The 26,419-nt window shown below is 40.8% G+C and overlaps 1 protein-coding gene across 1 annotated transcript in view; it reads left to right on the forward strand.

Moving 5' to 3' along the window:
• Positions 1-6,127: 6,127 nt before the first annotated feature.
• Positions 6,128-26,419, forward strand: part of SLC49A4 (solute carrier family 49 member 4) — a 123,371-nt gene continuing 103,079 nt past the window's right edge. The window contains exon 1 of the mRNA XM_056861436.1: positions 6,128-6,491. Within this exon, the coding sequence (XP_056717414.1) occupies positions 6,128-6,491 (364 nt within the window). The remainder of the gene's footprint in view (positions 6,492-26,419) is intronic.

Genomic DNA, 26,419 nt, shown 5'->3' on the forward strand with positions numbered 1-26,419 from the left:
ATGCACATCTCTCTACATTAACTAATTTAGATGGCTCTGTTTTTTGTAATTTACATGGAATGCTACACCATCTTCAATTAACTGGGGAGGAAAGGTCACATCACTAAAGAAATCTGTGTATGAAGAGACTGGTGCTATGAACCAAAGCAATCTAAAATGCTGTAATTAAAAATAGTTATTTCAATTATGATTTTAATTAATAGGAAAAAAATGCAAATTATTTAATATCTGTCCTAAAATATTCATTATAAGCAAAGAGATTTAGAGCGCATTCCTGAGGGGAGGGCAAAGCTCCATAGGAGACGGCATAAGCTGGCGCGAGGACGAACACTGCAGCCACACTGGCAGGGACTTCTCGAAAGGGAAAGCTCACGCTGGTGTTGGGAGGGCATTCCAAGGGGCGAAGCTGACATTAGTCAACTTCCTAGCCCCTTTTGCTCAAAGTCAATATCTGTGTTACTTTATACAAAACACTGCAGTTCATCTGAATGTATATTGATGGAATCAATATACTTACCGCCAGTCATACTGCCAATCTTGAGTGAAATTTTTTTTCAAAAAAATTAAAATACAACTTTTTATGTACAAACTATCATTTATTTGTACTGAAAATGCTTATAAAAGAACATTATTAGTGAAACAATATAACGAAATTAACCAATTATGCCATTTATTTAATGAATCATTTGCTTTAAACCCCTCCAAAAATAAACTGTCAACTGTCAAGGCCCCTATAAAATCATCCTTCGATATACCGGGGTGGGGGAGACTGAGTCATACGCCAAGGGTTGGTGGTGGGTTATGCATTTAATTCTATGCATACTGTTGTCCAATCCTATGTAGAATTAGACATTCCTAGTTGTGACTAGGAGCCCTGTGGTGCAGAGTGGTAAGCTGCAGTACTGCAGTCAAAAGCTCTGCTCACAACCTGAGTTCGATCCCGACTGAAGTTGGTTTCAGGTAGCCGGCTCAAGGTTGACTCAGCCTTCCATCCTTCCGAGGTGGGTAAAATGAGTACCCAGCTTGCTGGGGGTAAAGGGAAGATGACTGGGGAAGGCACTGGCAAACCACCCCGCAAACAAAGTGTGCCTAGAAAATGTCGGGATAATGTGACGTCACCCCATGGGTTAGGAATGACCCGGTGCTTGCACAGTTTGCACTGGATCAAAGAGATAGTTAGGATTAAAGTCTCACTGAACTCAATTGGATTTACTTCCAAATCAACCTGCCTAAGATTAGGCTGCACAGAGCAGGGGTGGGGAACCTTTTTCCCACCAAGGGCGATTTGGATATTTATAACATCATTCGTGGGCCATACAAAATTATCACCTTAAAAATTAGCTGACCAAGCCCTAAGCAGGCAGCTGCCCCAGATGACGCCCCCGCCCGACACGGGCAAGAAGGCAGGCATACAGCCACTTGCCCACCTGGTGGCACAGGATGGTCTGTTGCACCAGCTAGGGATATTAATTCGAAGGAAAGTGATCCAAATTCACTGTGCGAGTGAAGTGCTCACACACAGTCTCCCTCAATTCCCCCATGAACACTGAGACAACAGAATGAACACCGGTACTCATGCTTAAGATTACAATCTATGTTTCAAATGCAAACCACAGCTTAACAAACACACCTGTTTCAAGGGAGTGAGGAGAGATGCAACATAAAACATATAATCTACCTGAAAGTTTGTGAAACTGGAATGAAAGTTGCTGTGTGTTGGAACCCCATTGTCTTTTTCAAAGACCAGTTTGATTGATATATCACTTTACAAAGGGGAGATGAGAATGCCAAATCAATTGTAAAACACTGTGTTTTACTATTAATTGATGACTGAGCTGGTGGTGAAAAGGAGAAGAATGGATGAACTGATGACATTGATAAAATGTCATATACTGCATCAGATGAATATAGAATGTGCCTTAAAAACAGCCACTTATCAAACATCCTGCCGCATGTGCACAATGAACAGGGGATTGCAGATGATTTTGCATGTTTTCCAGTGAACATTGTAAGCTTCCAAATTATACTGTATCAGGTAGTATTCAACCATTAACGGTTTATTTCATACAATGCCTTTGGGATATATCTATCCTCCACTTGGAGACTTTGCATGTTCACTGGTAAATGTGTATTGTCCAACATGTATGTTGGTCAGAAACATACACAATTACCTGTTCATCCACACAGTATGTGCACATTCTCTATGATCTCAGGTGAATGCGTACTTCATGGTCATTATCCTCAGCACACATACCCCATGCAGTACCCTGAATGACGGGGAGCAATTAGAATGGAACCCCCCCCCACTTGAACTAGTTATGAGGCTGCCTTAGAGTTGCCAACTTCAGCTTCGGAAATTCTTGGAGATTTGGGGGACACTGTCTGCGAAAAGGGAGTTTGGGGAGGGAACTCAGTGGGGATGTAAAGCTATAGAATCCACCCTCCGAAACTGCCATTTATTTCAGGAGATTTGATCTCTGTGGTATGGAGATCAGATGTAATTCTTTAAGAACTCACAGGGAGATTGGCAACCCTACTGCCCATTGGCCAGGTGGGGCTCCATGCTAATTTCTGCAAAGTTTTGCCAGTCTCCAATGGTGTTCATTAACACCCTTGTCATATCTTCCCAGGAACCCCGTGGCGCAGAGTGTTAAGCTGCAGTACTGCAGTCCAAGCTCTGCTCACGACCTGAGTTCGATCCCGACGGAAGTCGGTTTCAGGTAGCCGGCTCAAGGTTGGCTCAGCCTTCCATCCTTCCGAGGTCGGTGAAATGAGGACCCGGCTTGCTGGGGGTAAAGGGAAGAAGACTGGGGAAGGCACTGGCAAACCACCCCATAAAAACAAAGTCTGCCTAGTAAATGTCGGGATGTGACGTCACCCCATGGGTCAGGAATGAATGATCCGTTGCTTGCACAGGGGACCTTTACCTTTACCTTTTACATATCTTCCCAACAGATGAGCCTTATTAGTCTAATATCATACTCCAAAGCATCCTTATTTTGCATTCAATTGCACTAATTTCAGCGGCACGTTTCCTTATAAAGTGGTCAAACAGGGCAAGAGTCCAGTAGCACCTTAAAGACTAACAAAAATATTTTCTGGTAGGGTGTGAGCTTTCTGAAGAAGTGAGCTGTGGCTCACGAAAGCTCACACCCTGCCAGAAAATATTTTTGTTAGTCTTGAAGGTGCTACTGGACTCTTGCCCTTTTCTACTACTGCAAACAGACTAACCCGGCTACCCACTGTGAATTACCTTATAAAGTGGTTTAGGGCGACAACCTAAGAGGCTTGAGTTATATTTCACACAGCGAAAGGAGGCTCGGCCACAAACACCACATTTTTCTAATGCGACGCGTATTCCGCGTCGATCTGGGAATGCGACAGACACGTGCGTTTGCAGAGCTGCATACGAGACACGAAAAGCCACAACAGCTTCATCCTTTTGGGAGGCCGAAAGGCGCACCTACCAGGCGGCGAGAGATCCAGGGCTCTCGCGGAGGCTCCTGCCATTGCCCCCTCGCAACGCTCCCTGTTCCGAAAGAGAAACCGGCCCAACCGTCACTCCCCCGCCCCCCCCCCCATTGACAGCGGCGCAGGCTTTTTCCGTCACAACTATCAAGCCGCCCCGTCACCAGGATCACGTGAGAGGCCAGCTGAGCCCAGTCACGTGGCTATCGTGGAACGCGGGTTCAGGAGGCCAGGCGGAGCGGTCGGTTGGCTGTTTCTCCTCTGCCCGGGTTGTGAAGGAAATTGCCGTGCAAAGTAACCACTGAGCTGCATATTTACTAGAGTCCAGCAGCACCTGAAAGACTAACAAGAATGTTTTCTGGCAGGGTGTGAGCTTTTGTGAGCCACAGCTCACTTCTTCAGATACCAGTAGTAGAAAAGGGCCGGAGTCCAGGAGCATCTTAAAGGCTAACAAGAATATTTTCTGGCAGGGTGTGAGCTTTCGGGAGCCACAGCTCACTTCTTCAGATACCAGTAGTAGAAAAGGGCCAGAGTCCAGGAGCACCTGAAAGACTAACAAGCATATTTTCTGGCAGGGGGTGAGCTTTCGGGAGCCACAGCTCACTTCTTCAGAGAAAAGGGCAAGAGTCCAGGAGCACCTTAAAGACTAACAAGAATATTTTCTGGCAGGGTATGAGCTCATACCCTACCAGAAAATATTTTTGTTAGTCTTTAAGGTGCTCCTGGACTCTTGCCCTTTTCTACCCCTTAGTTTAATCTACTTCCCTGTCTTCTTCTGCCAAGGGGGGGGGGGAATCGCTTTCTGACAGTCCTACCAATTCCTCTGTGTCAACAAAACCCGAGCCACAATTCTGATCCATTAAAACCAAAGGCAGCTCTGCCATTTTGAAATCAGTGAGGGCCCGGCTGCTTCTTTTGCAGAATGAAACGGCGACCGCGCCGGAAGCGCAGCTCCTCTAACAAATCTGAACAGTAAATGTGCAGATGATTCACAGTGGGTCGCCGTGTTAGTCTGTCTGCAGTAGCAGAAAAGAGCAAGAGTCCAGGAGCACCTGAAAGACTAACAAAAATATTTTCTGGTAGGGTGTGAGCTTTCGTGAGCCTGTGGCTCCTGAAAGCTCACACCCTGTCAGAAAATATTCTTGTGAGTCTTCCAGGTGCTCCTGGACTCTTGCCCTTTTCTACTACTGGTATCTGAAGTGAGCTGTGGCTCCCGAAAGCTCACACCCTGCCAGAAAATATTCTTGTTAGTCTTTCAGGTGCTCCTGGACTCTTGCCCTTTTCTACTACTGGTATCTGAAGTGAGCTGTGGCTCCCGAAAGCTCACACCCTGCCAGAAAATATTCTTGTGAGTCTTCCAGGTGCTCCTGGACTCTTGCCCTTTTCTACTACTGGTATCTGAAGTGAGCTGTGGCTCCCGAAAGCTCACACCCTGCCAGAAAATATTCTTGTTAGTCTTTCAGGTGCTCCTGGACTCTTGCCCTTTTCTACTACTGGTATCTGAAGTGAGCTGTGGCTCCCGAAAGCTCACACCCTGTCAGAAAATATTCTTGTGAGTCTTCCAGGTGCTCCTGGACTCTTGCCCTTTTCTACTACTGGTATCTGAAGTGAGCTGTGGCTCCCGAAAGCTCACACCCTGCCAGAAAATATTCTTGTGAGTCTTCCAGGTGCTCCTGGACTCTTGCCCTTTTCTACTACTGGTATCTGAAGTGAGCTGTGGCTCCCGAAAGCTCACACCCTGCCAGAAAATATTCTTGTGAGTCTTCCAGGTGCTCCTGGACTCTTGCCCTTTTCTACTACTGGTATCTGAAGTGAGCTGTGGCTCCCGAAAGCTCACACCCTGCCAGAAAATATTCTTGTTAGTCTTTCAGGTGCTCCTGGACTCTTGCCCTTTTCTACTACTGGTATCTGAAGAAGGGAGCTGTGGCTCCTGAAAGCTCACACCCTGCCAGAAAATATTCTTGTTAGTCTTTCAGGTGCTCCTGGACTCTTGCCCTTTTCTACTGCTGGTATCTGAAGAAGGGAGCTGTGGCTCCTGAAAGCTCACACCCTGCCAGAAAATATTCTTGTCAGGCTTTCAGGTGCTCCTGGACTCCTGCCCTTTTCTACTACTGGTATCTGAAGAAGTGAGCTGTGGCTCCCGAAAGCTCACACCCTGCCAGAAAATATTCTTGTTAGTCTTTCAGGTGCTCCTGGACTCTGGCCCTTTTCTACTACTGGTATCTGAAGTAGTGAGCTGTGGCTCACGAAAGCTCATACTCTGCCAGAAAACATTCTTGTTAGTCTTTCAGGTGCTCCTGGACTCTGGCCCTTTTCTACTACTGTTTTGGGAAGGGGGGGGGATTATATCCTGAACAACGGGGAAAGGGGGGGGGGCGAACGGAGCTGAAGACGGTTGAGAAGCACCACCGCTTTGGAGGCGGGGGGGGGGAAGGCCCTGCGGCCGCCCCTTCTGCCGAGGGCCGTGGGCGGAGGTCCCCCTGGCCGCCCTGTGGGCGCCTTCCCTTGGGCGCGCTGAGGCGGGCGAGGCGAGGCCCGGCCGCACTGCGCATGCGTCTGGGCAGGGCTCCCCCCCCCCCCAGTCGCCGGCTCGCCTAGGCCGTGGCGGTTGGGGCGGTTGGGGCGGCGGTTGGGCGGTCGGCCGGGGCTCCCCTGAGCGATGGGCTTAGACTGGAGCAGCGCCGAGGAGCGGGAGCCCCTCCTGCCGCCGCCGCCGCCGGCCGCGTTCCCCCCGCCGGCCGCGCGCCCCCCGCCGGCGCCGCTCCGGAGGCCTCCTCGGCCGGCCGGGCCGCCGCGCCTGGCTCCGGCGGCCGGGCGCGTGTCCGGGCGGCGCTGGCTGGTGCTGCTGCTGTTCTCGCTGCTGAGCTTCGCGCAGGGCCTGGTGTGGAACACGTGGGGCCCCATCCAGAGCTCGGCCCGCCGCGCCTTCGCCTTCTCCGGCATGGACATCGCGCTGCTCGTCTTCTGGGGGCCCATCGGCTTCGCGCCCTGCTTCGCCTTCATGTGGCTCATGGACAAGAAGGGTAAGCGAGGCAGGCCCCGGCGGGCAGGTCGCGCTGTGCGGTGGGCGGGTGGGTGGGTGCGTGGGCGCTTTGCCCTCACGACGAACCTGTGAGGTAGGCAGGCCCGGGACGGAGGCCCGTCGCTCCGTCCCGTTGGCAGCTGTGTTCGCGACGCATTTCTGTTCTTCCTTAATAATTTTTTTTATTGTTATTATTTTCTTCATTTAATATACAACATGACATCAACATCTGTTTACTGAAGAATTAACAAAACTGGTAAAAAAACAACAACAACAATAGCAATAGTTTAAACTTAAAAGGACTTCCCCCTCACGCTTTTCCATCTACAAATAAATTGTATATACTTTTGCTGACAAAATTAATCCCCAAATGGTTTAATTAAAATGTACTTGTCTTGTTAAAATTTGTAATTTCAGTACCTTAATGTAATTTCAGTACCTTAATATAATTTCAGTACCTTAATCCCCAAATTGTTTAATTAAAAAATACTTGTCTCGTTAAAATTTGTAATTTCAGTACCTTAATGTAATTTCAGTACCTTAATCTGTACCTTAATCTTAATTTGTAATTTCAGTACCTTAATATAATTTCAGTACCTTAATCCCCAAATTGTTTAATTAAAATGTACTTGTCTCGTTAAAATTTGTAATTTCAGTACCTTAATGTAATTTCAGTACCTTAATCTGTACCTTAATCTTAATTTGTAATTTCAGTACCTTAATATAATTTCAGTACCTTAATCCCCAAATTGTTTAATTAAAATATACTTGTCTTGTTAAAATTTGTAATTTCAGTACCTTAATGTAATTTCAGTACCTTAATCTGTACCTTAATCTTAATTTGTAATTTCAGTACCTTAATATAATTTCAGTACCTTAATCCCCAAATTGTTTAATTAAAATATACTCGTCTCGTTAAAATTTGTAATTTCAGTACCTTAATATAATTTCAGTACCTTAATTTCAGTACCTTAATATAACCCTATTATAACCCTATATAACCCTTAATATAACCCTACCCACATTTCTTAAGTGGGGAAAAAAAGAATTTATAAAGTGAACCAGTTCCCACCTCTAGCTTGTGTTTATCTACAGTTTTATGTTCTTGGGAGGTTTCCTTGTGAAATAAACATGGATACAGCCGGGGTTTTGTTGTTGTTTTGTTTTTGCTGTGTTTTTTTTTGGCTCCATGGTATTAATTTTAAAAGGATATTTGTTACAGGGATACGATTATCAGTAAGAAATTCACCTTGATTTCTTCCATCATTTTTAGCCACGTTAACAGGTTGTCACCAAAGTTTTTGTCTTTCAACCTTATTGCTCAAGTTTACAATGGCAAAAATGGATTTTACTACTTTAATTAGTGAGTTATAGAAACTAGTTTTGATATTTTTATATTATACTGTTAATAGATATTTTTAAAACTGTTAAGACACTTCTTCAGAAGTTGGGTGAAGGGTCACTTTTTTAAGGTGGATGGTGGGTCAAAGGGGTATCTTTGGTTTTCATAATTTTGTAACTACGAATGTATGAATAAGTATATATAGATACCCTTTTGTATTTTCTCATGTTGATTTTCTTTTTATTGTATTTGTTTTTTTTTGTTTTTTTGTTGTTATTAAAAATTAATAAAAATTTATTTTAAAAAGTTTACAATGGTATGATAATAGTGAAAGAAGTAAAATTTACGTAATAATTCCCTTCCCCATAACCAATATTGTGTCTGTATGTAGAAGTCTATTCTGGTCTCAAATATCTGGTTTTTATGTCTTTCTTGGATATTAAGGGCTGTAATATCTTGATGTGAGAGTAATTTAGAAAATGTCCACAAGTTGATGGGTACTTTGCCATATGACTGTTTCTGCATCCACATTCCATATTAATTGGCAGATTTATCTGTATCAGAAGAAAGCAGATAATTGAATCGGCCTGCGCTGTGTGTTGGTAGATAATTTTTGTCTGTCTTTTCTTGACCGTAATTCCCAGAGGGGTAAAAATAAAACAAGTTTAATGGCATCTTTAAACACTAACAAAATTCTTGTGAGACAGAGCTTACTTAATCAGGCTCATTGAGTGTCCATCCATAGGGGATATGTTTATGCTTAAAGTACCAACCATCACAAAGGTGGTAGTGGAAAGAGATTACAAAGAGAGGCCAGTTAGAAACAGCAGTGATAGCGCAGGGTGGTAAGCTGCAGTACTGCAGTCCAAGCTCTGCTCACGACCTGAGTTCGATCCCGACAGAAGTTGGTTTCAGGTAGCCGGCTCAAGGTTGACTCAGCCTTCCCTCCTTCCGAGGTCGGTAAAATGAGTACCCAGCTTACTGGGGGTAAAGGGAAGAAGACTGGGGAAGGCACTGGCAAACCACCCCATAAAACAAAGTCTGCCTAGTAAACATCGGGATGCTTGCAGAGGGGACCTTAACCTTTTTAATCTTGGGTTCCTGACCTGGATGGCCCAGGCTAGCCTGATCTCGTCAGATCTCAGAAGCTAAGCAGGGTAAGCCCTGGTTAGTATTTGGATGGGAGACCACCAAGGAAGACCAGGGTTGCTGTGCAGAGGAAGGCACTGGCAAACCACCTCTGTTAGTCTCTTGTCATGAAAACCCCAAAAGGGGTCGCCATAAGTCGGCTGAGACTTGATGGCACTTTACACACACACACACACACACACACACACACACACACACACACAATCTTGGGTTGCAGGCCTTTCCGTGCTTACAGACCCCCTCCCCCTCAAAAGCACAGCTTCCTATTAACAACAGTGGACCATGAAACAGAAAGACAAAGCCAGGAACCAAACCCAGCAAAAAACATAGATGCCAACTGTCTCGTATGTACTGTTACAGGACCTAATAATAGTGGCTGTACCATCTTGGGCTCATCTTAGTACATCCTATTGTGTTAACAATGCCCTATTGCTCTCTAATGCATTCCTGTGCAAAAGAATGAAAGGTCTCACATCTGACAGTAAAAATTGCAATACCTAGAAACTAGTGGGGAAACACTTTAGATCAGGAACAGTATGTTCTGGAAGGTTAAAGTTATTGTTCTATAGAATAACTTCAAGGGAGAGAGTCCATCATTAAGAGATTCAACACACTATCTCTACCAGGCTTGAATAGGGACTTGAATTTCCTCACTCCCTATAGGTGAGCTCCAATAGTGCAGCATGATAGTAGTAATTAGTTCTGCTTATCATGTCTCGTGCTACATCTTAGTTGATTAGGTCTCTTTTTATGTTTATCCTATTCTGCCTATCTGCCTTCAGTGAGTGATCCTCACCCACTTTGATTGGTTATTGTTTCTAACTGGCCTCTTTGTAACCTTGCCCCACTTCCACCTATATGTAGCTTGCCATATTTCTTGACCATGTACAGGGATGTTTAGCCTTTAGAGAAAGACTCTCTGAAGTGTAGATTAGAAAACTAACAGGATCAGTGTGTGAAAAACTGGAAAGAGATCTAGAACATGAGAGCAAAATATACTTTTTAGTTGGTTCTGTCTATAGGCAGTCTGGTGAAACGGGCAGGTCTTGATTATGTTCTTTTGGAGATCAATTGTGGAAAAAGGGTTTAATAAAAACTACATGAGAAATTCATTGTTAGAAATAGGGAAATATATGCCCTGTCTTGCCCAACGCAGTAGACAAAATGTTTATGATGAAATATTGGGGAGAATGCTGACGGTTTGGTTCAAAGTGCAGGAAAAAACACAGTTGTGCTAGAAACGTCTTGGAACAGGACATTCTTGCTCCTCCTGTAGAGGTGGATTGTGGCATTTAAAAACTAAATGTTTGATAAAATAAAGTTAAATAACTGAATGTATGAGAAGGTGAATTGAGATAGGATTGCATCAAATTTTGCGGAAGACATTAAATTAACTAAATTAAGACATCTTGTTACAGGCTTTGACATATTAGAGCACATGAACTGTGGTATTAGTGTTGTACATATGCAGAAATATTCAATGTAAAACCAAGCTACACATATAAACTAACTATACCGCAGAGGCTTAAATTTCCTTTTAAAAGGAAAGAGAGCCTGGATATTCTTTGCCAGAGGCTTGTGTTTCTGAATTACTCTGTTGAAGGTTTCAGTGTCAGTGCAGATTTGCTACTAGCATTTTCTGCCTTTTTCTATGACATTTCCCAGCCTTTTTCAGTAGCTAGAGAGCAAAGCCTTTGCAGCACCTCCCACATTTTTTAGGCTACAGAGCAGAGTGCTAACTTCCTGCTTTTCCAATGACTTCAAGTGCTGAAATTCTCTCCATTCCAAGGGTATTCTATGCTGACTAAGATGTAATGATGTAATGTAAACAATATATTGTATTTTAAGATTTAAACATGAAGACATGATGCTAGAAATTAATGAACAGGTTCATTCTCAACGTGTGTTTCTGGAGATGAGAATGATGATAAAATTGATTATATAAAGTATAACAAAACTCAAAACTGACTATTTAAGAAATGGTATGCTTAGCCTGGTGGAAGAGGAAGTCCTTATTTGATAGTCTAAAGGGACGCCACTGAGCATGTGCAGTACAACTGTCTCCTGCTCGAGCTCTAGTTTCAAGCTCATTGAAGGTGACTGATTCAGATAGTTTATTTGCGGCCCTTGGCCAGATAAAACAGGATACATGGACTAAAATGGTCTTACCGACAAAGGTTTACATTCCGAGTCTTAAGTTACTTAAAATACTAAAAATAATAAAATAAATAACAGCCGAGTTACATCTGCCATTTGGATTAAGAGACTACTCTGTGGCAATGAATTTTCATTGCAGCCGTACAGAATTTTGCTACCTGAGAGGTGATTGAGGGATTATCTCCTTGTAGGAGCTTTTCTATCTTTTCTCTTTCCCTGTCGGGTCCCATTCTCAGTATGAGGGGCTCAATAAACTTAGAACGGGGTATAGTGTAATAGTTACAGTTCAGGAGAATATGTTCAGTGGTTTCTAAATCCCCGGATTTGCAGGGGCATAGTCTCTCTGCCCTGGGTATCTTCTTGAATTTCCCCTCTAACATAGCAGAGGGTAAAGTTGCGCACCTAGCCAAGGTAAAAGCCCTCCTATATTTGTTTATCTCTAAGTAACGGAGATAGGCTGCCGGTGCAAGAATAAATTTGGAATGGGGGGGAGCCATAAATAGGGGCACTCTTGCTAGATCTACTTGTCGCTCAATATCTTTAACTCTGGTTTATAGTTGACTTAGCTTGATCCCACCCTAACTGAAGTAGTGCTAGGGGGGTAAAACCCAGGTTATTTAATTTGTTTTCAGTGGATATTATCCACTTTGACCTAAAGGTATCACAAAGAATCAGTGGAAGAAGACCCTTGCGGTTGAAATTAATTTTCAGCCAGAGATAAAGCGAGGACAAGACAACCCTTGACTCCACCTTCATCATGCCAGTTTCTAAATGGATCATAGCATTTGATACACATCTTGGCAATTGCAGGGCAGCTCTAAGAAACTTGGATTGCACTCTTTCCATGGGAATAAGACATGAGGGTGGAGAGTCAAGTTGTGTTCCATATAACATTTGTTCTAGAGTTTTCGCCTGAAAAAGTTTAAGGGTGGCTGGAATATAGTGTGCCCCTTTGGTCCGGAGAAAATTTATTATTGAACGGGCTGATCTTTCCCCTAAATTGGCAACATAGGTATTATGGGCCAGCTTGGAGCCAGATGCCTGGATTGTCGTTCCAAGATATTTGAATTGGGTTACCTGTTCCAACCTATGGCCATTTATGCTCTACCTTCTATAATTAGGGTGATTACCAAAAGCCATTACTTTTGTTTTATCATAATTAATAGACAGGCGTTCCTTCTCACAGAACGTTCCCACTCTCACTAACGCCCTCCTTAGGCCAACTGGGGTTCTTGAAAGAAGTACAGCGTTGTCGACATAGAGCAGAATATGAATATGCCTGTCCACTAGTTTAGGTGGATGTAAATCCGGTGCGTTCAAGGAACTGACTATGTTATTTATATAATAGGCAAATAGCAGGGGGGCGAGTAAACAGCCCTGCCTAACTCCACTATAGGTGTTTATGGGGACGGTAAGATGTCCTATTGCACGTGACTCTCAGTGCTGTCCGTTCATGTAGGGCTTGCAGCAGCATCAGGAGCCTTTTATCTACATTGGAGGCTTTGAGCTTGTCCCAGAGTAAAGGTCTGGAAATCGAATCAAATGCTGCCCTAAAATCAATGAATGCCGCATATAAAGAGGGTTGTCCCTTATTAGAATATTTCTCTGCTAGATGTTGCAGGACAAGGCAGTGCTCTATTGTTGCTCTCCCTTCCCTAAAGTCTGCCTGCTCTATTGCCAAAATATCCTCTTGATTGAGCCAAAGGGTTAATTTATCTAGCAGGTGCCTTGCATATAATTTGCTGATGACACTTATGAGACTAATTGGCCTATAGCTGGAAGGGTCCTTTCTACTTCCTTTTTATAGAAGGGGACGACATTGAAGGTGACTGAAACAGTATAAATATAGGCAGGGAGAGGGCTAGAACTTCAGACCTCTAAGGGAGGCTCAGAAGATGGTATTGGTATGTATGGCTTTACAAATATATTATTCTAGAATGTGAATTAGATACTTTGAACTAAATCAGACTTCTTTAACTGTTATATTTTAAGTGTTGGATTTTATAACTGAATAGTGTGTAGAACTTGCGTGTTTTTCTGTATACATTGTTACTGAATTTTAAGACTTTGTAATACTTGCATATACACACATAGACACAATTACATTGGAGCACATCAATAAAAAGACTTACTTTTTTAAGTGAGTAAAGTAGTTGAGTCCTGCTTAGTAGGTGACTAACTGAATAAGATAACATACCACTTCTCAGGAAGGGGTCAATTCTAAGAGCATAGTCACTCGAAAGGCACTGACCCGCTTCAATCTTAAAGGAAATGAGACAGAAAGTTTCATATTAAAGAAACAGTTAAATTGCTAAATTTTAGTAATTTTCTGGGTTTAACGTTGCTTGACATCTTGCTTTTGCACTTTTGTGTTGAATTTACAATATTAAATATTTTTATGTTACTATGGGAAAATTTGAAAATGGCTTGGTGCTGAAATCTGCACATGTAGAAAGGCATGTTGGCAATCTACCTTTGAGTGAAAACTGCCATAAAGCTCCAGTGGATCTTAATTGAACTGTCAGTAATGTGAGAACTAGCATTCCAGAGTAGGCTTTTTGTTGCATGAATTTTGTATAAATTGGACTTGCCTGTGATCCTGGCCTTAGACTTGCATTCTTATGGCTGTGATAATGAGTCATTGAGGTTAGGTTGAGACTAAGGTTATCAACACTTATATACAAGCCAGAAAAAAACTCACTTGAAAATGTACAAAAAATATTAATAGCCTTCAACCTTTTCAGAGCTACTACTATCAATCTCAGTAGTATTTTTTACTTTTTATTTATTTACTTCATTTATACCTTTCTTTGCCCTGACCTGGATGGCCCAGGCTAGCCTGATCTCGTCAGATCTCAGAAGCTAAGCAGGGTCAGCCCTGGTTAGTATTTGGATGGGGGACCACCAAGGAATACTAGGATTGCTATGCAGAGGAAGGCACTGGCAAACCACCTCTGTTAGTCTCTTGCCATGAAAACCTCAAAAAGGGGTCGCCATAAGTCGGCTGCGACTTGACGGCACTTCACACACATACCTTTCTTTTATCCCAATAAGAACGCAAAGTGCCTTATAACATTTCTCTTTCACCATTTATCCTCACAACAACCCTGTGAAGTAGGTTAGGCTGAAAGTATGTAATTGGCCCAAGGTTACCCAACAAGCTTTCATGGCTGAGTAAGGATTTGAACCTGGGTCCCTGAGATCCTGATATAATCTTCTAACCACTACACCACACTGGCTCTCTGAGATGTCTTATTTAGCACAGTGGAAAACATGTTGAAAAAAGTGTCTTATAGACACAGAAATTTAAATTTGTTGTGTGTGTTGAAAATCTGGACAGAAAGTAAAAGAAGCTGTGATGGTAAATGAGTAAGACTCAAGAATGTTAATGTCAAGTTCTTTATATAGGTTAACCCTTCCCTTACTGGCCCCCAGAGCAATGCTGGATGTGCTGTCATTACCCTACCATTCTTGATAATTCAAGGTTTCTGAGTGATATCCGCTCACGTGCGCGCACACAATCCTCTTATGGCCTGCTTCTATCTTAAATGCTCGTGGCCTGGGGAGAAGCTGAAGCTACAGGAATGTGTTAACTTGGAATTTCCTGGCGAGTACCTATGTTCTATGTCCACCTGGGATCAAACATGGGAGGAATGGATGCAGCTGAATGCTTGCTGAGATCCCGTCTGCATCCAGAGGGGAAATATTGTGCTGTGTACATTTAGACGGTCATGCAAAGAAAAGTGGAATGGGACTGTTAGTTACAAATATGGGCTCTGATTATGTTTGACTGAACTAGGAAGGGTCAGTGCTAAATAGAGTCCTATTATAATAAGATTTGCTTTACCTAAATCAACCAGGTAATGAAATTATGTTTGATTTATGATAGTTGGCAGAGATGTCACATTTCCTATAATTATTCCTGTACATCTTAGAATCTTTCAACTTAAAATTCATGGAATTTCCAGATTTTAACATGAGCAGAAGTAAAGTTCTACTAAATTAAAGACCATTAATCTTTCTAGGTCCTATCTGCAATTTAAATTAGGCTATTTGGCAAAGCAGTGCCAGAAATTAAAATTAGGCAGTTACAAGTACTAGGTATGTGGTAATGAATAATATTATTTTTGGTTGCAGTCTGTAGTCTAACTATAGAGAAATCACAGTAAAATAAATAGCCATATTCTGGACAATGAAAAACTGCTGAGCACACTTTAAAGCCAGTTTTTCATTATTAAAAATGCAGTTCATTACATTTAAAAGGCATAAACCTCAATAATATAGAAATACATGTAAACAACAAGAAACTAATCAAGAGAGAAACAAAGATTAAACCTGATGATTAAAGAATGGTGATTGGAAATTGTAAGAATTGTGGAGATTTATTTTAAAATTTAAAATGGTGCTGTCTTCACTTGTTCTTCAGAATCTTTTTTAGTAGATTAAATTTCTTGCTACTCACAAAATGTGAATATTTTTGAGCTGTACGCTAGCCTGATCGCGTCAGATCTCAGAAGCTAAGCAGGGTCAGTCCTGGTTAGTATTTGGATGGGAGACCACCAAGGAATACCAGGGTTGCTGTGCAGAGGAAGGCACTGGCAAACCACCTCTGTTAGTCTCTTGCCATGAAAACCCCAAAAGGGGTCGCCATAAGTCGGCTGCGACTTGAGGGCACTTTACACACACACACACACACCACACACCAAAACATTTTGAAATTAAATTTAGTCGATGTTGCAATTTGAAGAAAATACTTATGCTTTAACAGATGTACTTCTTAACTTTTTTAATGAACATATATATATATTTTGCAGGCTAAGACTGAAAGCTGCTGATTATTGTTTGTATACCTAAGACACAATATGAAGTTTATGAAACTGCCCAGAATATCCATGATTTAAAATTTTTATTTTCAAAAACACCCCCCCCCCCCGGAAAAAAAATCCAGCAACTTCTTTACTTGTAAGTAATCTGCCCATCCCTTATTACAGCTAAAAGACTCGTATTACAACATTGGAAAGACAAATGCCCACCTCTGGTGAATCAGTGGACTGAAGACCTTAGAAAACTCTATCAGTATGTCATATAGATGACATGTTATATAGATGACAATTACACTGACTTATTTTTAGATATTTCGAAAATGCTTGTAGAAACGTATGTGTAGATTTGCTACCACTGTTATATTTCTGTCTCTATTTTATGTATACCTTTTTTCTTTCTTTGCCCGGAATACCCAGGATAGGGAGATCCTACAGTTCAGTCTTGGCCTCTTACATATTATTGCTAGTTGGCCTTAGGCAAGCTGTTCTGTTTCTAAGTGTGGGGAATCTCAATATATCCATTTGCAAAATGGGAATAATAATAATGCAGACCTATTTGATCTAAGTATTACAGAGACAATTGCTGTTTGGGAATGAAATTAAGATTGTGGGTATAAATGGGTTAAATGAATATGGGAAGTACTTTGAACCTCCTAAGAACACTTCCCTGGAAGTCAGTCCCAGTGTTCTAGGAACTGGTGCTGCAGCATCCTCAGACTGCTTGTAGTCCATGTACACTCTTGAATCATAAAAGCAATTTTATTCCATTTTGTTTTGCAATGTTTGAGGTTCATCTTACTCAACCCCCAAATGAATGTGTTTTGAAAGTGAGAAATGTAGTTTTAAAAAACTGTATTAAAAATTATTGATTCAAACCGTGCTAGTATTATGTAAGTGGAAAAAAAACCGCATTCTTATTCTTGTCATCTGATATGGTAAACCTGATGTTACAAGTCCATGAGACTAGCTCTGCAGGAGTTTTAAATCCTTTGGGATCATTGCATCACCATTCTGCTATGAAATTAGTGCATCTGTGCATGCATTGGTGTTTGGATGACTGATTCCGTACTTGCTGACTTTGTAGAAATTTGGTTTTCCCAGTCACTGGTTTTCCAAATTACAGTCAGCTCCCAAATAGCAGAAAATGGGAGTGAATTAAATTGCTTCAGCTCCCTAGACTACCTGCAGAGTAAAGACCAGAGGGCAAAGTCTACCCAGGGCACAGAAGCTATAAAAGGGAATAGGTTTCCACTGCTAGAATGCTTTTTGTTATATTTTTTGAAGACTTTTTATGTGGGAGCAATAGAGTAATTTACACCAAATAACAGATATGGTTATTATCAAACAGATGTATTTATTTAAACTAATATCCTGCTTTTTCACAAACAGTATTAAAAATAGATTTAAGATCAAATAAAAATAAATTTAGCAGTAACATTAGCAATTCAGGAGCATGTACCAAAAACAGCAATAAAAGCTTTAATGAGATCATTAAAAGGCCTGAGACATTAGATAGCAGTGAGAGTTGCATATTCTTTTTGAACTAGTATTTTTTTTTAAAAAAAGATTTGAATTCCCAAAGAGAGCTCCATGGATGCATTTAACAAAGTTATGTGTGCTTCAGTCCAGTTAGCTTCAATTTTTTGTGATTTAAGGGAATAACTAATTAATCATTTTGATGAACAATCAGACATATTAGTGTGTGGCCGTCATCAGACATTGAGAACTATGATGTTATGTGCTTCTCTATTGACCTAAGATGGGAATGCTAAAAGGCATAAAATACTGCTCTAAATGAAAATGCAGATTGATATTAATGTATTATTGCTGCTGTTTTTTTGTCTCCTATTCTAATAGTTTTATTGCTAGGTACAGTATAGCCTTCTTAAAATAGAAACCCTAATTCAGATGGGCAGAGCAATCCTCGGGGGCGGGGAGGCGATAGGCCTTTGGAGCTTGTGTGACTCCTGTGCCGGCTTTAGTGCCACTTGCGTTGGCTAAAGTGGCACTAACGCCGGCACAGGGCCATTTACATTGGAGCTGGGGAGCGGTGCAGCTGCACCGTGCTTGGGTGGTAGAACAGCCGCCGCCACAGTGTTTTTCCGGTGCAAGGGTTCACGTTGGCTCCAAAGGAGGTGTACCCAGGGGTATGGCTGACTTTAGTCAGCTCCCTTTCACCTTGGGAACGCCCCCTTCTGCAGGTGTGAACTTGCGCCTGTAAAAACCATGGTGTTGCCCCATGTAATTCAATGGGGCAGTTACACAGGATTTTGGGGGGTAATACATTTTCCCCTTCTGCATCGAGCCTGCAGGCCGCTCAGGAGGCGATGCAGCTGTGCCGTCTCCAACCCCACCGTAAGTACCCCTCCCTTAGGATTGCACTCTGAAACTGTTTGTGCCTCTGTAAATACCCCAGAGGAAAAATCAAATATAAGCTTTTCATGATCCTGGTACAGATGAGAAAAAGTTGAAGAAAATGAAGTTATGAGATTCATGGCATGTTTTAAGTTGCCTCAGGAAGAACTCTAAGGGTGCCCCCACACGTGTCGGGCCATTTACATCCAGAATGAGCAGTCAGTCCAACAGCAGGAGAGTAGCGCATCCTGAATGGGGTGGGTGGGTGGCATTGGGGGGAGACATGATGCTGTCTCTTGGCCTGACTGTGAGCTATCTGGGCCCATACTCAGTCAGGAAATATGGGAGAATAAGGAACTGGCACCCCTCCCCACAATGTTATTGATTCTTTGGAAATAAAGGATTTTTTTAAAAAATAGCCTTATCTCTCATCATGTTGAACATATTTATTAATCAGTTACAAATAGAATGCTTACTTAAAGCTACTACTTTTTTATTATGATAATTTTAAAATAATTTTTGATAGCAGTGTTTGGGTGAGAAACTTATGTAATGTATGAAGTGGATATGGAAAGCAAGTTCCTCTCCTTTTCTGTATGAATTATTCTTCCTTTCCCTCCTCAGCAGTAGCCACGGTTTAGCATTACATCTGCACTGGTGGTAACCATAGTTAATGTTAACTGTTCTCTCTTATCCAGGGTTAACCAACCTTGTTCAGGCCCTGGTTTCAAATTAATGTTGTGTGAAATAGAATGTGTTTGATTTAGGCTCTGCATATATGATCAATTATTCTAGGGTACATCCTCAATTTATTTATGTATTACATTCTATGCCCCCCCCCCATTGCTCAATGTGGCTTTACAATAAAAACAGATTAAAACCAACCAGAAACCTGACATAATAAAACCAAATTAATTAAAAGGCCATCTGATTTAAAACAGGGCCCAAGATAGCCCTTAATCATTTTCTTACCTGATTTGTTATCACCTTCAAAGAATAAATGGCAGAAGGAATACTCACACTGTACTGAGGAATGGTAGGATGGATTGATTTATATGATTTATAGTAGCCTTTTCCCCTTGGTGTTTGAATGCAGAGTTTTAAATTATGATTGGTTTAAATAGAAAGTTTTGAATTATAGGTATGTATAGGATCTCTTTTATGACCTGCAGAAAGCTTTTGGCGAGGGGGGACGACAACATATGCTGGTTTAAATTAGCAATCCTTTGGTCCTTCTTTTTTCCAGTGTTCTTTCTGCTTTGGGCTGCATTTTATCCTTTGTTGCATAACTGCTCTGACCCACAAAACAAAACAAAAAACCTCAAATCATATGCAAGGTCTGATGATCATTATTGGTCATATTATTGTCATCCAGGAGGGTAAATGTTCATGGTGTTTGGTACTTAGAGTCATTAACATTTAATAGAGTACTAAGCCAGTTGTAGAGGTCAGGTAGCTCCTGGACATAAAATAGTAGTATAATGTCACCTAGTTGGATCAGTGGATGATACTTGGGATGAATTGCAGATGAAGCCATAAAATGATTACTTAAATGATTGTGCTTTGTGGTGACTGCCACAACTGCTTTCCCCACAGGTCTTCCTTACAAAAAAAGACAGCCTTTAGTAGTTTAAAACCAAATATATGATTCTCCTAACATATCTTTGTGCCAATTTAGGTTTCATTTGAAACCAGATTTTTTTTAAAAAAAGAAGCTTATTACAGCTGAAACTAAAAAAAATAAACTGTCTTAAAACCACTCCAGAATTCTTTGTTGATATACATAGGGGTTGTTGCAGCTTCTGCATCTTGATTGGGTCAGCAGACATTTAGACAAATGATGAGTTTGTGCTGAGGAGGGAAACTTAAGGGGTGGTTGCAAGTTGACAATATAAGGCTTTTTTGGGGAAGGAGATTGTTTTAACAGTTTGAGGAAAGCTTCAAGGAGCTCGCCCTTTCTAGCCAGTGGCCACTCAGTGTGAACTGTTTGCAGCATATAGACAAACAAAACAAAAACAAAGTTGTGGCATAATTTAGCCAGATTAGCAGTAAAGATAAAAATAGGTGTTCTGCTTCACATGATTGCCTAATTCATTGCATTACCCAATGTGCCATCCTGCTTTCTCTAGGGCATTAGCTAATTCTGAAAAGAGTTCTCATATTTTCATTAGTGTTGTTGGACATATTCATAATATGTCAGATTGAATATGTAATTTAAGTGTAGGTATTCTCTAGCTGAGAAACAGGATATTAAAATGTAAAGACTTTGAAAGATATGGATTTTATTGAAAACAATTAAAGTTGTGCGTTTAGCATTTTGGTCTGTTGATTCCTACTGCTAAATTCTGTATCCATTATCTATGCAAAGAGATTTGGTTTCTGGAGTAATGAAAAAATATATAACACTTGCATTAATTTGTGATTTAGGAATGACTCTTTTTAATAGGCTTAGTTTACTGTATGTTTTATAAGCTTGAGGTTATGATTAGTGTACCATAGGGTTGCTATACTTGGGATATAGAATAACACCAGTGCTTGGAATGTATGTTTCTAGAATCTTCTGCTTTATTAATAATGTACCTTAAACGTTTAATAGTGTGTTAAGTTAAATACTAAATTTTCTTCTTTTATAATTTAGGCAAAATGAAATATATAAATTATATTTAGTAATTGAATAGAAATGTTTTTGCCCATGGGGGGGATCAATAGAATGAAGTTAGCTCTGTGTATCATTAGCTGAAGTTGTTTTTTGTCTTCATAGTAAAGATTATGCAGTTAGCTGAGAGATGAACAATAGCAGCAACTTAAAAGCATGTCTGTAACCCAGGGGTCCACAAATTGTGGCTGAGCTTGGTAATCAACTAATGGGACCTTACACTAACTGTGCTAATTTATATTTGTATTTTATTTTACAAACAAAGTGTATGGGTTGATTTTTAATCATGTTATACAATATGTATTTATTGTAAAAAGGACCAGTGAAATGCTTATTGCCCAAAAGAATTTTCTATGAAACAACAGTGTTTCCAAGAACAAGACATTCTGAGGCACCTTAAAGAAGAAACATTTTTGTTGGCTAGAGTTCATAGGTTAGAGTCCACTTTTTCAGGTACAATTTTCCAGATAAGGAGAGCAACCGTAGGTTTGCACACAAGGTCCTTGGGTTTAGACAGTGCCATCTCCAGGTAAAAGGATCTCCAACAGCAGGACTTCTTTGGTTATAACCTTGAAATCCACTGCTATTCCAAGGAGACAGCGCTTGGCGAAATAGACAAATAGTTTGACTTGGTATAAAGTGGCTTTTAATAACTGTGCATAGCTTTGAAGTGCAATCCTGTGCACAATTGTTTGGGAGTAAGTGCCATTAAACCCAGTGTAACTTGCTTCTGAGTAAACTGTACATCACTGACACTCTCTGACTACTGAGTTTGGAAATGCGTTTTTATAGGAAATTTAAGTGTGTTTTTTAAGTACAACCCTGTACCCTTACATGCTAGATACCACAAAAGCAGGTACAGAATGAGGTCCTTTTCATATTGGTGCTGGATGAGAATCACAAGGATCATTGGGAGTTGTCCATGACCCAAAGAAATAAATAGCACAACAAATCAGTGTGATTGTCTGGGTCAACTTGGCGCTGCTGTACTCACAGAACTGTCAATCTTACCCTCCAGCATTTCAAAAATGAAAATGGGGATTCTCTTTTTTACTTGTAAGTCCTATTGTTGCACAAAAATATCTGCCCATGGTGTACTTCTGGGATCAAGATTCGTTTTTCTTTAAATGAAAATCGCCTCATTTTCTTTTTATTACGAGAAGCTGCAAATATAGAGTGGTTTACACTTATCTCAAACAAATTGAAAATCCTGGGAATAGACATAGACAATCTATTGATGCTGGACAGTCAAACCATTTTCCGAGTAATTAAACAAAGACTGTTTGACCATGAATGACAAAAAAATCTTGCCTGCAATGCCTCCATCTTGTTCGCCATCCAAATTAGGCCTATCTTACCGTTTTGGTTTGCTCCAGGGTTATTTCTACTCTTTAAGTGATCCCTCCCTTCATAGGGCTTTTACGCTAGCAAGACTAAATGCTTTCCCGTCGGAGGTCTTATTTGGGAGATTTAATAATACCCCTTTGGAAAGGAGAATTTGCAGTTGCGGCATGAATCAGATAGATTCCATTCATCATATTTTATTGGAGTGTGAAATGTTAGTCGATTTACGCACCAAACTTTTAATGCCGTTAATTGTAAACAGGAACTCTTCTCCTCGTTCCCTTTTTAGATTTCTAATGAATGGTTACGATCCAGAAATTACAGAAGCAGTAGCCATGTTTTTGAAGTACGCCTCAATGATTAAGATCAAATCAAAAATGCAATAGCTGATATCATCATTTATCTATTTTAGATTCCTGTTTTATATGTATTCCAAATTCATTTTATTTTGGCATACTCCATTTTATGTCTATTGATATTTTATTAGCTGATTAATCATGGAATGTTCTGAATGACTCGCTATGCCAATAAAGGTTTTGAATTGAATTGTGTACTTCTGTATGATGTCAAAAGTATTTGAATTACTTGTACAGTAGAGATTAAATTCACTCCAGTCTGCCCCTGTAAAAAAAACACATAGATTTTACTACTGGCAATTACTTTTACTTTAAAAAGATTCAGTTACTTGTCTCATGATTTGAAGCTTAATGCTTATAGTAACAAAGTAACAGTCACAAAAGGACAATAATTGGTTGTTCTATTATTACAATAGTAGTAACTGCTTGAACTCTGTTTCAGATTTAATTTAGTCACTTCTAATTATTGGGGTGGGTTCAGGAATTGAGTACTAATTTCAAACTTAATGTCTGCTGCACATCAAACAAGATGTACTTTAAGAAAAACCATAAACACAATTTTTGAGAAACTTAAGCTAGAACTTTGTTTGCTTTGAATGTGAACTGTAACATCCAAAGTTGTGCATAAATCAGATCGGTTCTACAACTCAGGACACATAAGTGAATGAGATAAATGAAAAAAAGAGAGTGAAGTAAGTGAGAATGAGAAGATGTGCACAAAAGGACGCCAAGTCTTCAAAATCACTACCCCGCACTTGCTGTGTAATTCAAAAATTGCTCACAACTACATATTTACAACCATTAACATAGACTGGTATTCCATCCACATGCATGTGACACTGGATGTGGGGGGGGGGACCACATTTTACTACTTTGTTTGGATGTATTAATTTGGACCTCCTCAACCCATTCATTTTGGATTGTCTCATCATAGGGTTTTCAAGGTAAAGTTTGGTCAGAAGTGGTTTACTAGTGCCTTCTTCTGCGCAGTACTAACCAGGGTTAGCTGTAGTGGCATTGCCGTTGTCTACGAAAGATCCTCCGCCAATGTCACCTTCCACTACTGCTGCTGCCCAGTAGCTAGCCTTCAAGGATTCCTCTGCCCTCATCACCATTGGAACTGCCTGTTCTCTTCTGTTGATGTGGCCATTGATCCCTGAAGTGGGTGGATGCATCTTCGTCTGGTGTCTCAGCTGTGACCATTCCACCTTGAGTGACTCTGCTGGGAGTCTAGTCTCTTGTCAGTCTGGAAAAGATTCTGAAGTGTAAGGATGTGTCACTAGCAACCAAGATCAGATTAATTCATGCCATCGTATTCCCTATTACTGTGTATGGGTGGGAGAGCTGGACAATGAAGAAAGCTGATGGGAAGAAAGTAGATTCCTTTGAAATGTGGTGTTGGAGGAGAATGTTACGGATACCCTGGACCGCCAAAAAAACAAATCAGTGGGTTTTAGATCAAATCAAGCCTGAACTGACCCTAGAAGCTAAAATGACTAAACTGAGGCTGTTGTACTTTAGACATATTATGAGAAGACAAGAGTCACTGGAAAAGACAATCATGCTAGGAAAAGTTGAAGGCAGCAGGAAAAGAGGAAGACCCAACAAGAGATGGATTGACTCTATAAAGGATGCCACGGCCCTCAATTTGCAAGATCTGAGCAAGGCTGTTAAGGATAGGACACTTTGGAGGACATTGATTCATAGGGTCACCATGAGTCGGAAGCGACTTGATGGCACTTAACATACACACACAACCCATTCATAATAATTAACAGAGATAGTTTAGTTTTTCCCCTATAGCAATGATCCATCTTGACCTAAAGGAATCAGTACCAGTGGCAAAAGACCCCTAATCCAAGGTTCATTCTGACTGCATGGTGTTCCTGTACATTGAAAGCAATGGGGAAACCTTTGACTGTGCACAAACTCTGCATTGGCATCTGAATTTTCCATCGGATGAAGAGACCTTTGACTCTCAAAAGCTCATACCCCAAAAATCTTGTTAGTCTCTAAGGTGGTATTGGACTCAAATCTAGCTCTTCTACGGCACGCCAACCTTGGAAACTATATGCATTGGATGGCATTTCCATGTCTGTATTATTAGTTTGCTTGGTCCTCAAAGAAACACAGTGAACTACTAGTCTCCTATTTACAGATGGGAAACTGAGACACCCCCCCCCCAGACCATTGGGTAGCTCTGTGAGTCAGTCAGGACATGAACCTGCCTAGGAGTAAATCAGTATTCTGTTTGGTGCACTATTCAATGATGTATGCTGGCACCGTTGTAATGGTAGTACAAAAGGAGAGATGTTGGCTGTTGCTGTAGACAAATTGCTCCATATGAATTTAAATTGAGTTTGAGTAAGAACCTGGCAGCTGCAGTCCTCTTCCATATGTCTTTTCTTCCTGAATCCTTCTGTAGCATAACAAGTACAGTGTTTCAAAATGTAGAAGTGATGCAAAGATGTTTCAAGCTGTAGATTGTGTGAAAGGGTCAGATGCTCGTTTCATAATTTAGTCATATGTCTCTGCGTAATTCTGCTTTCCTATGCATAATCCTATTTGGATTTTGGTGGTTGTTTATCACTAATAAACTGAAACACCATGCCAGTCTTATGGAGAGGAGGAGTGCCTCTTGGTTTTGTTACTTAAAATAACAGAATGAGTAATACGGGTGTGATCTGGAGCGTATTCAACTCTCAGTGAGTTTTGTCTTTAAAAAGATTTATTACATTTCAATCTCTTTTTTAAAAAAAACTTGCTAAAATAGTAAGGAGGAAGGAAGATAAAAATTCCTAAAGTGTGTTAATGCTGTTAGTCTTTATCAGGTCATCCAACAAATATATTATGTGCTCATATACATCACATGTGTGTTCATGCCCTGTGCAATCGTAGTAGTTTTATGAACAGTGGAAAAGTTTTCTTTTTTCCACCTGCCATAAGAATTGTGATTAGAAGTTCTGTAGAAAGGGTTCTTTTTGATTACAATGCTCTTGTTCCCTTGTTGTTTTTAAAATAGCACATAGGGAAGTAGTATTCTTTTTAAACAACAACAACTACATACCGTAGGTACAAAAGTCTGTGGATAAAACATTACATATAATCATGGTAGGAGGTATTTTGTAAAGACTTGGTTTTATTAAATCAACATAAGAAGGTACTGTAAATAGACAGTTACTTAGGCTAATTACACAGATTAGTTAAGAATTGTGAAACTATGGATTGGATCCAGAGATAGCAACACTGAATCCTATGCAGTTCTCAAGAGTCCTCTATACTTGTTTGTTTGGTGCTGTGAGATGCTGCAGAAGACAGTGAAAAATGGGGAAATGTTGGAAAAGGAGAGCTCCATTGTGTAAAATGTAAATTATTACGGAATTGTTGTTCTCTTTGATTTTCGTTTTGGACCACCTTCAGTTTCAGCATTTTAAAAAATGAACTAAAATAAAGCACAGTTAACAGCAACTATTTAAAATAGGAAGTAGCTTTTAAAGACAGTTTTGCCAAGTAGGCAGCAGTCCAACAGCACAGCAGATGGCTAGGAGAAACTACTATGCCTGACCTGGCTGCAACAGGGCTTAGAAGCGAGCACTTCCCCTTCTGTCCTCACTAATAAATTACACTAAAATGAAGTTGTCCTGGCACTTCTCAAGCTTCTAAGGAGGAGGAATTCAAACGTAACCATGGCTACTGTAAAGACACACTCACCTAGCTTCAGGACATCGGGATTTACAGAACAGGGTC

This window comes from Euleptes europaea, chromosome 15, assembly GCF_029931775.1.
Source record: "Euleptes europaea isolate rEulEur1 chromosome 15, rEulEur1.hap1, whole genome shotgun sequence".
Classification (NCBI taxonomy): domain Eukaryota; kingdom Metazoa; phylum Chordata; class Lepidosauria; order Squamata; family Sphaerodactylidae; genus Euleptes; species Euleptes europaea.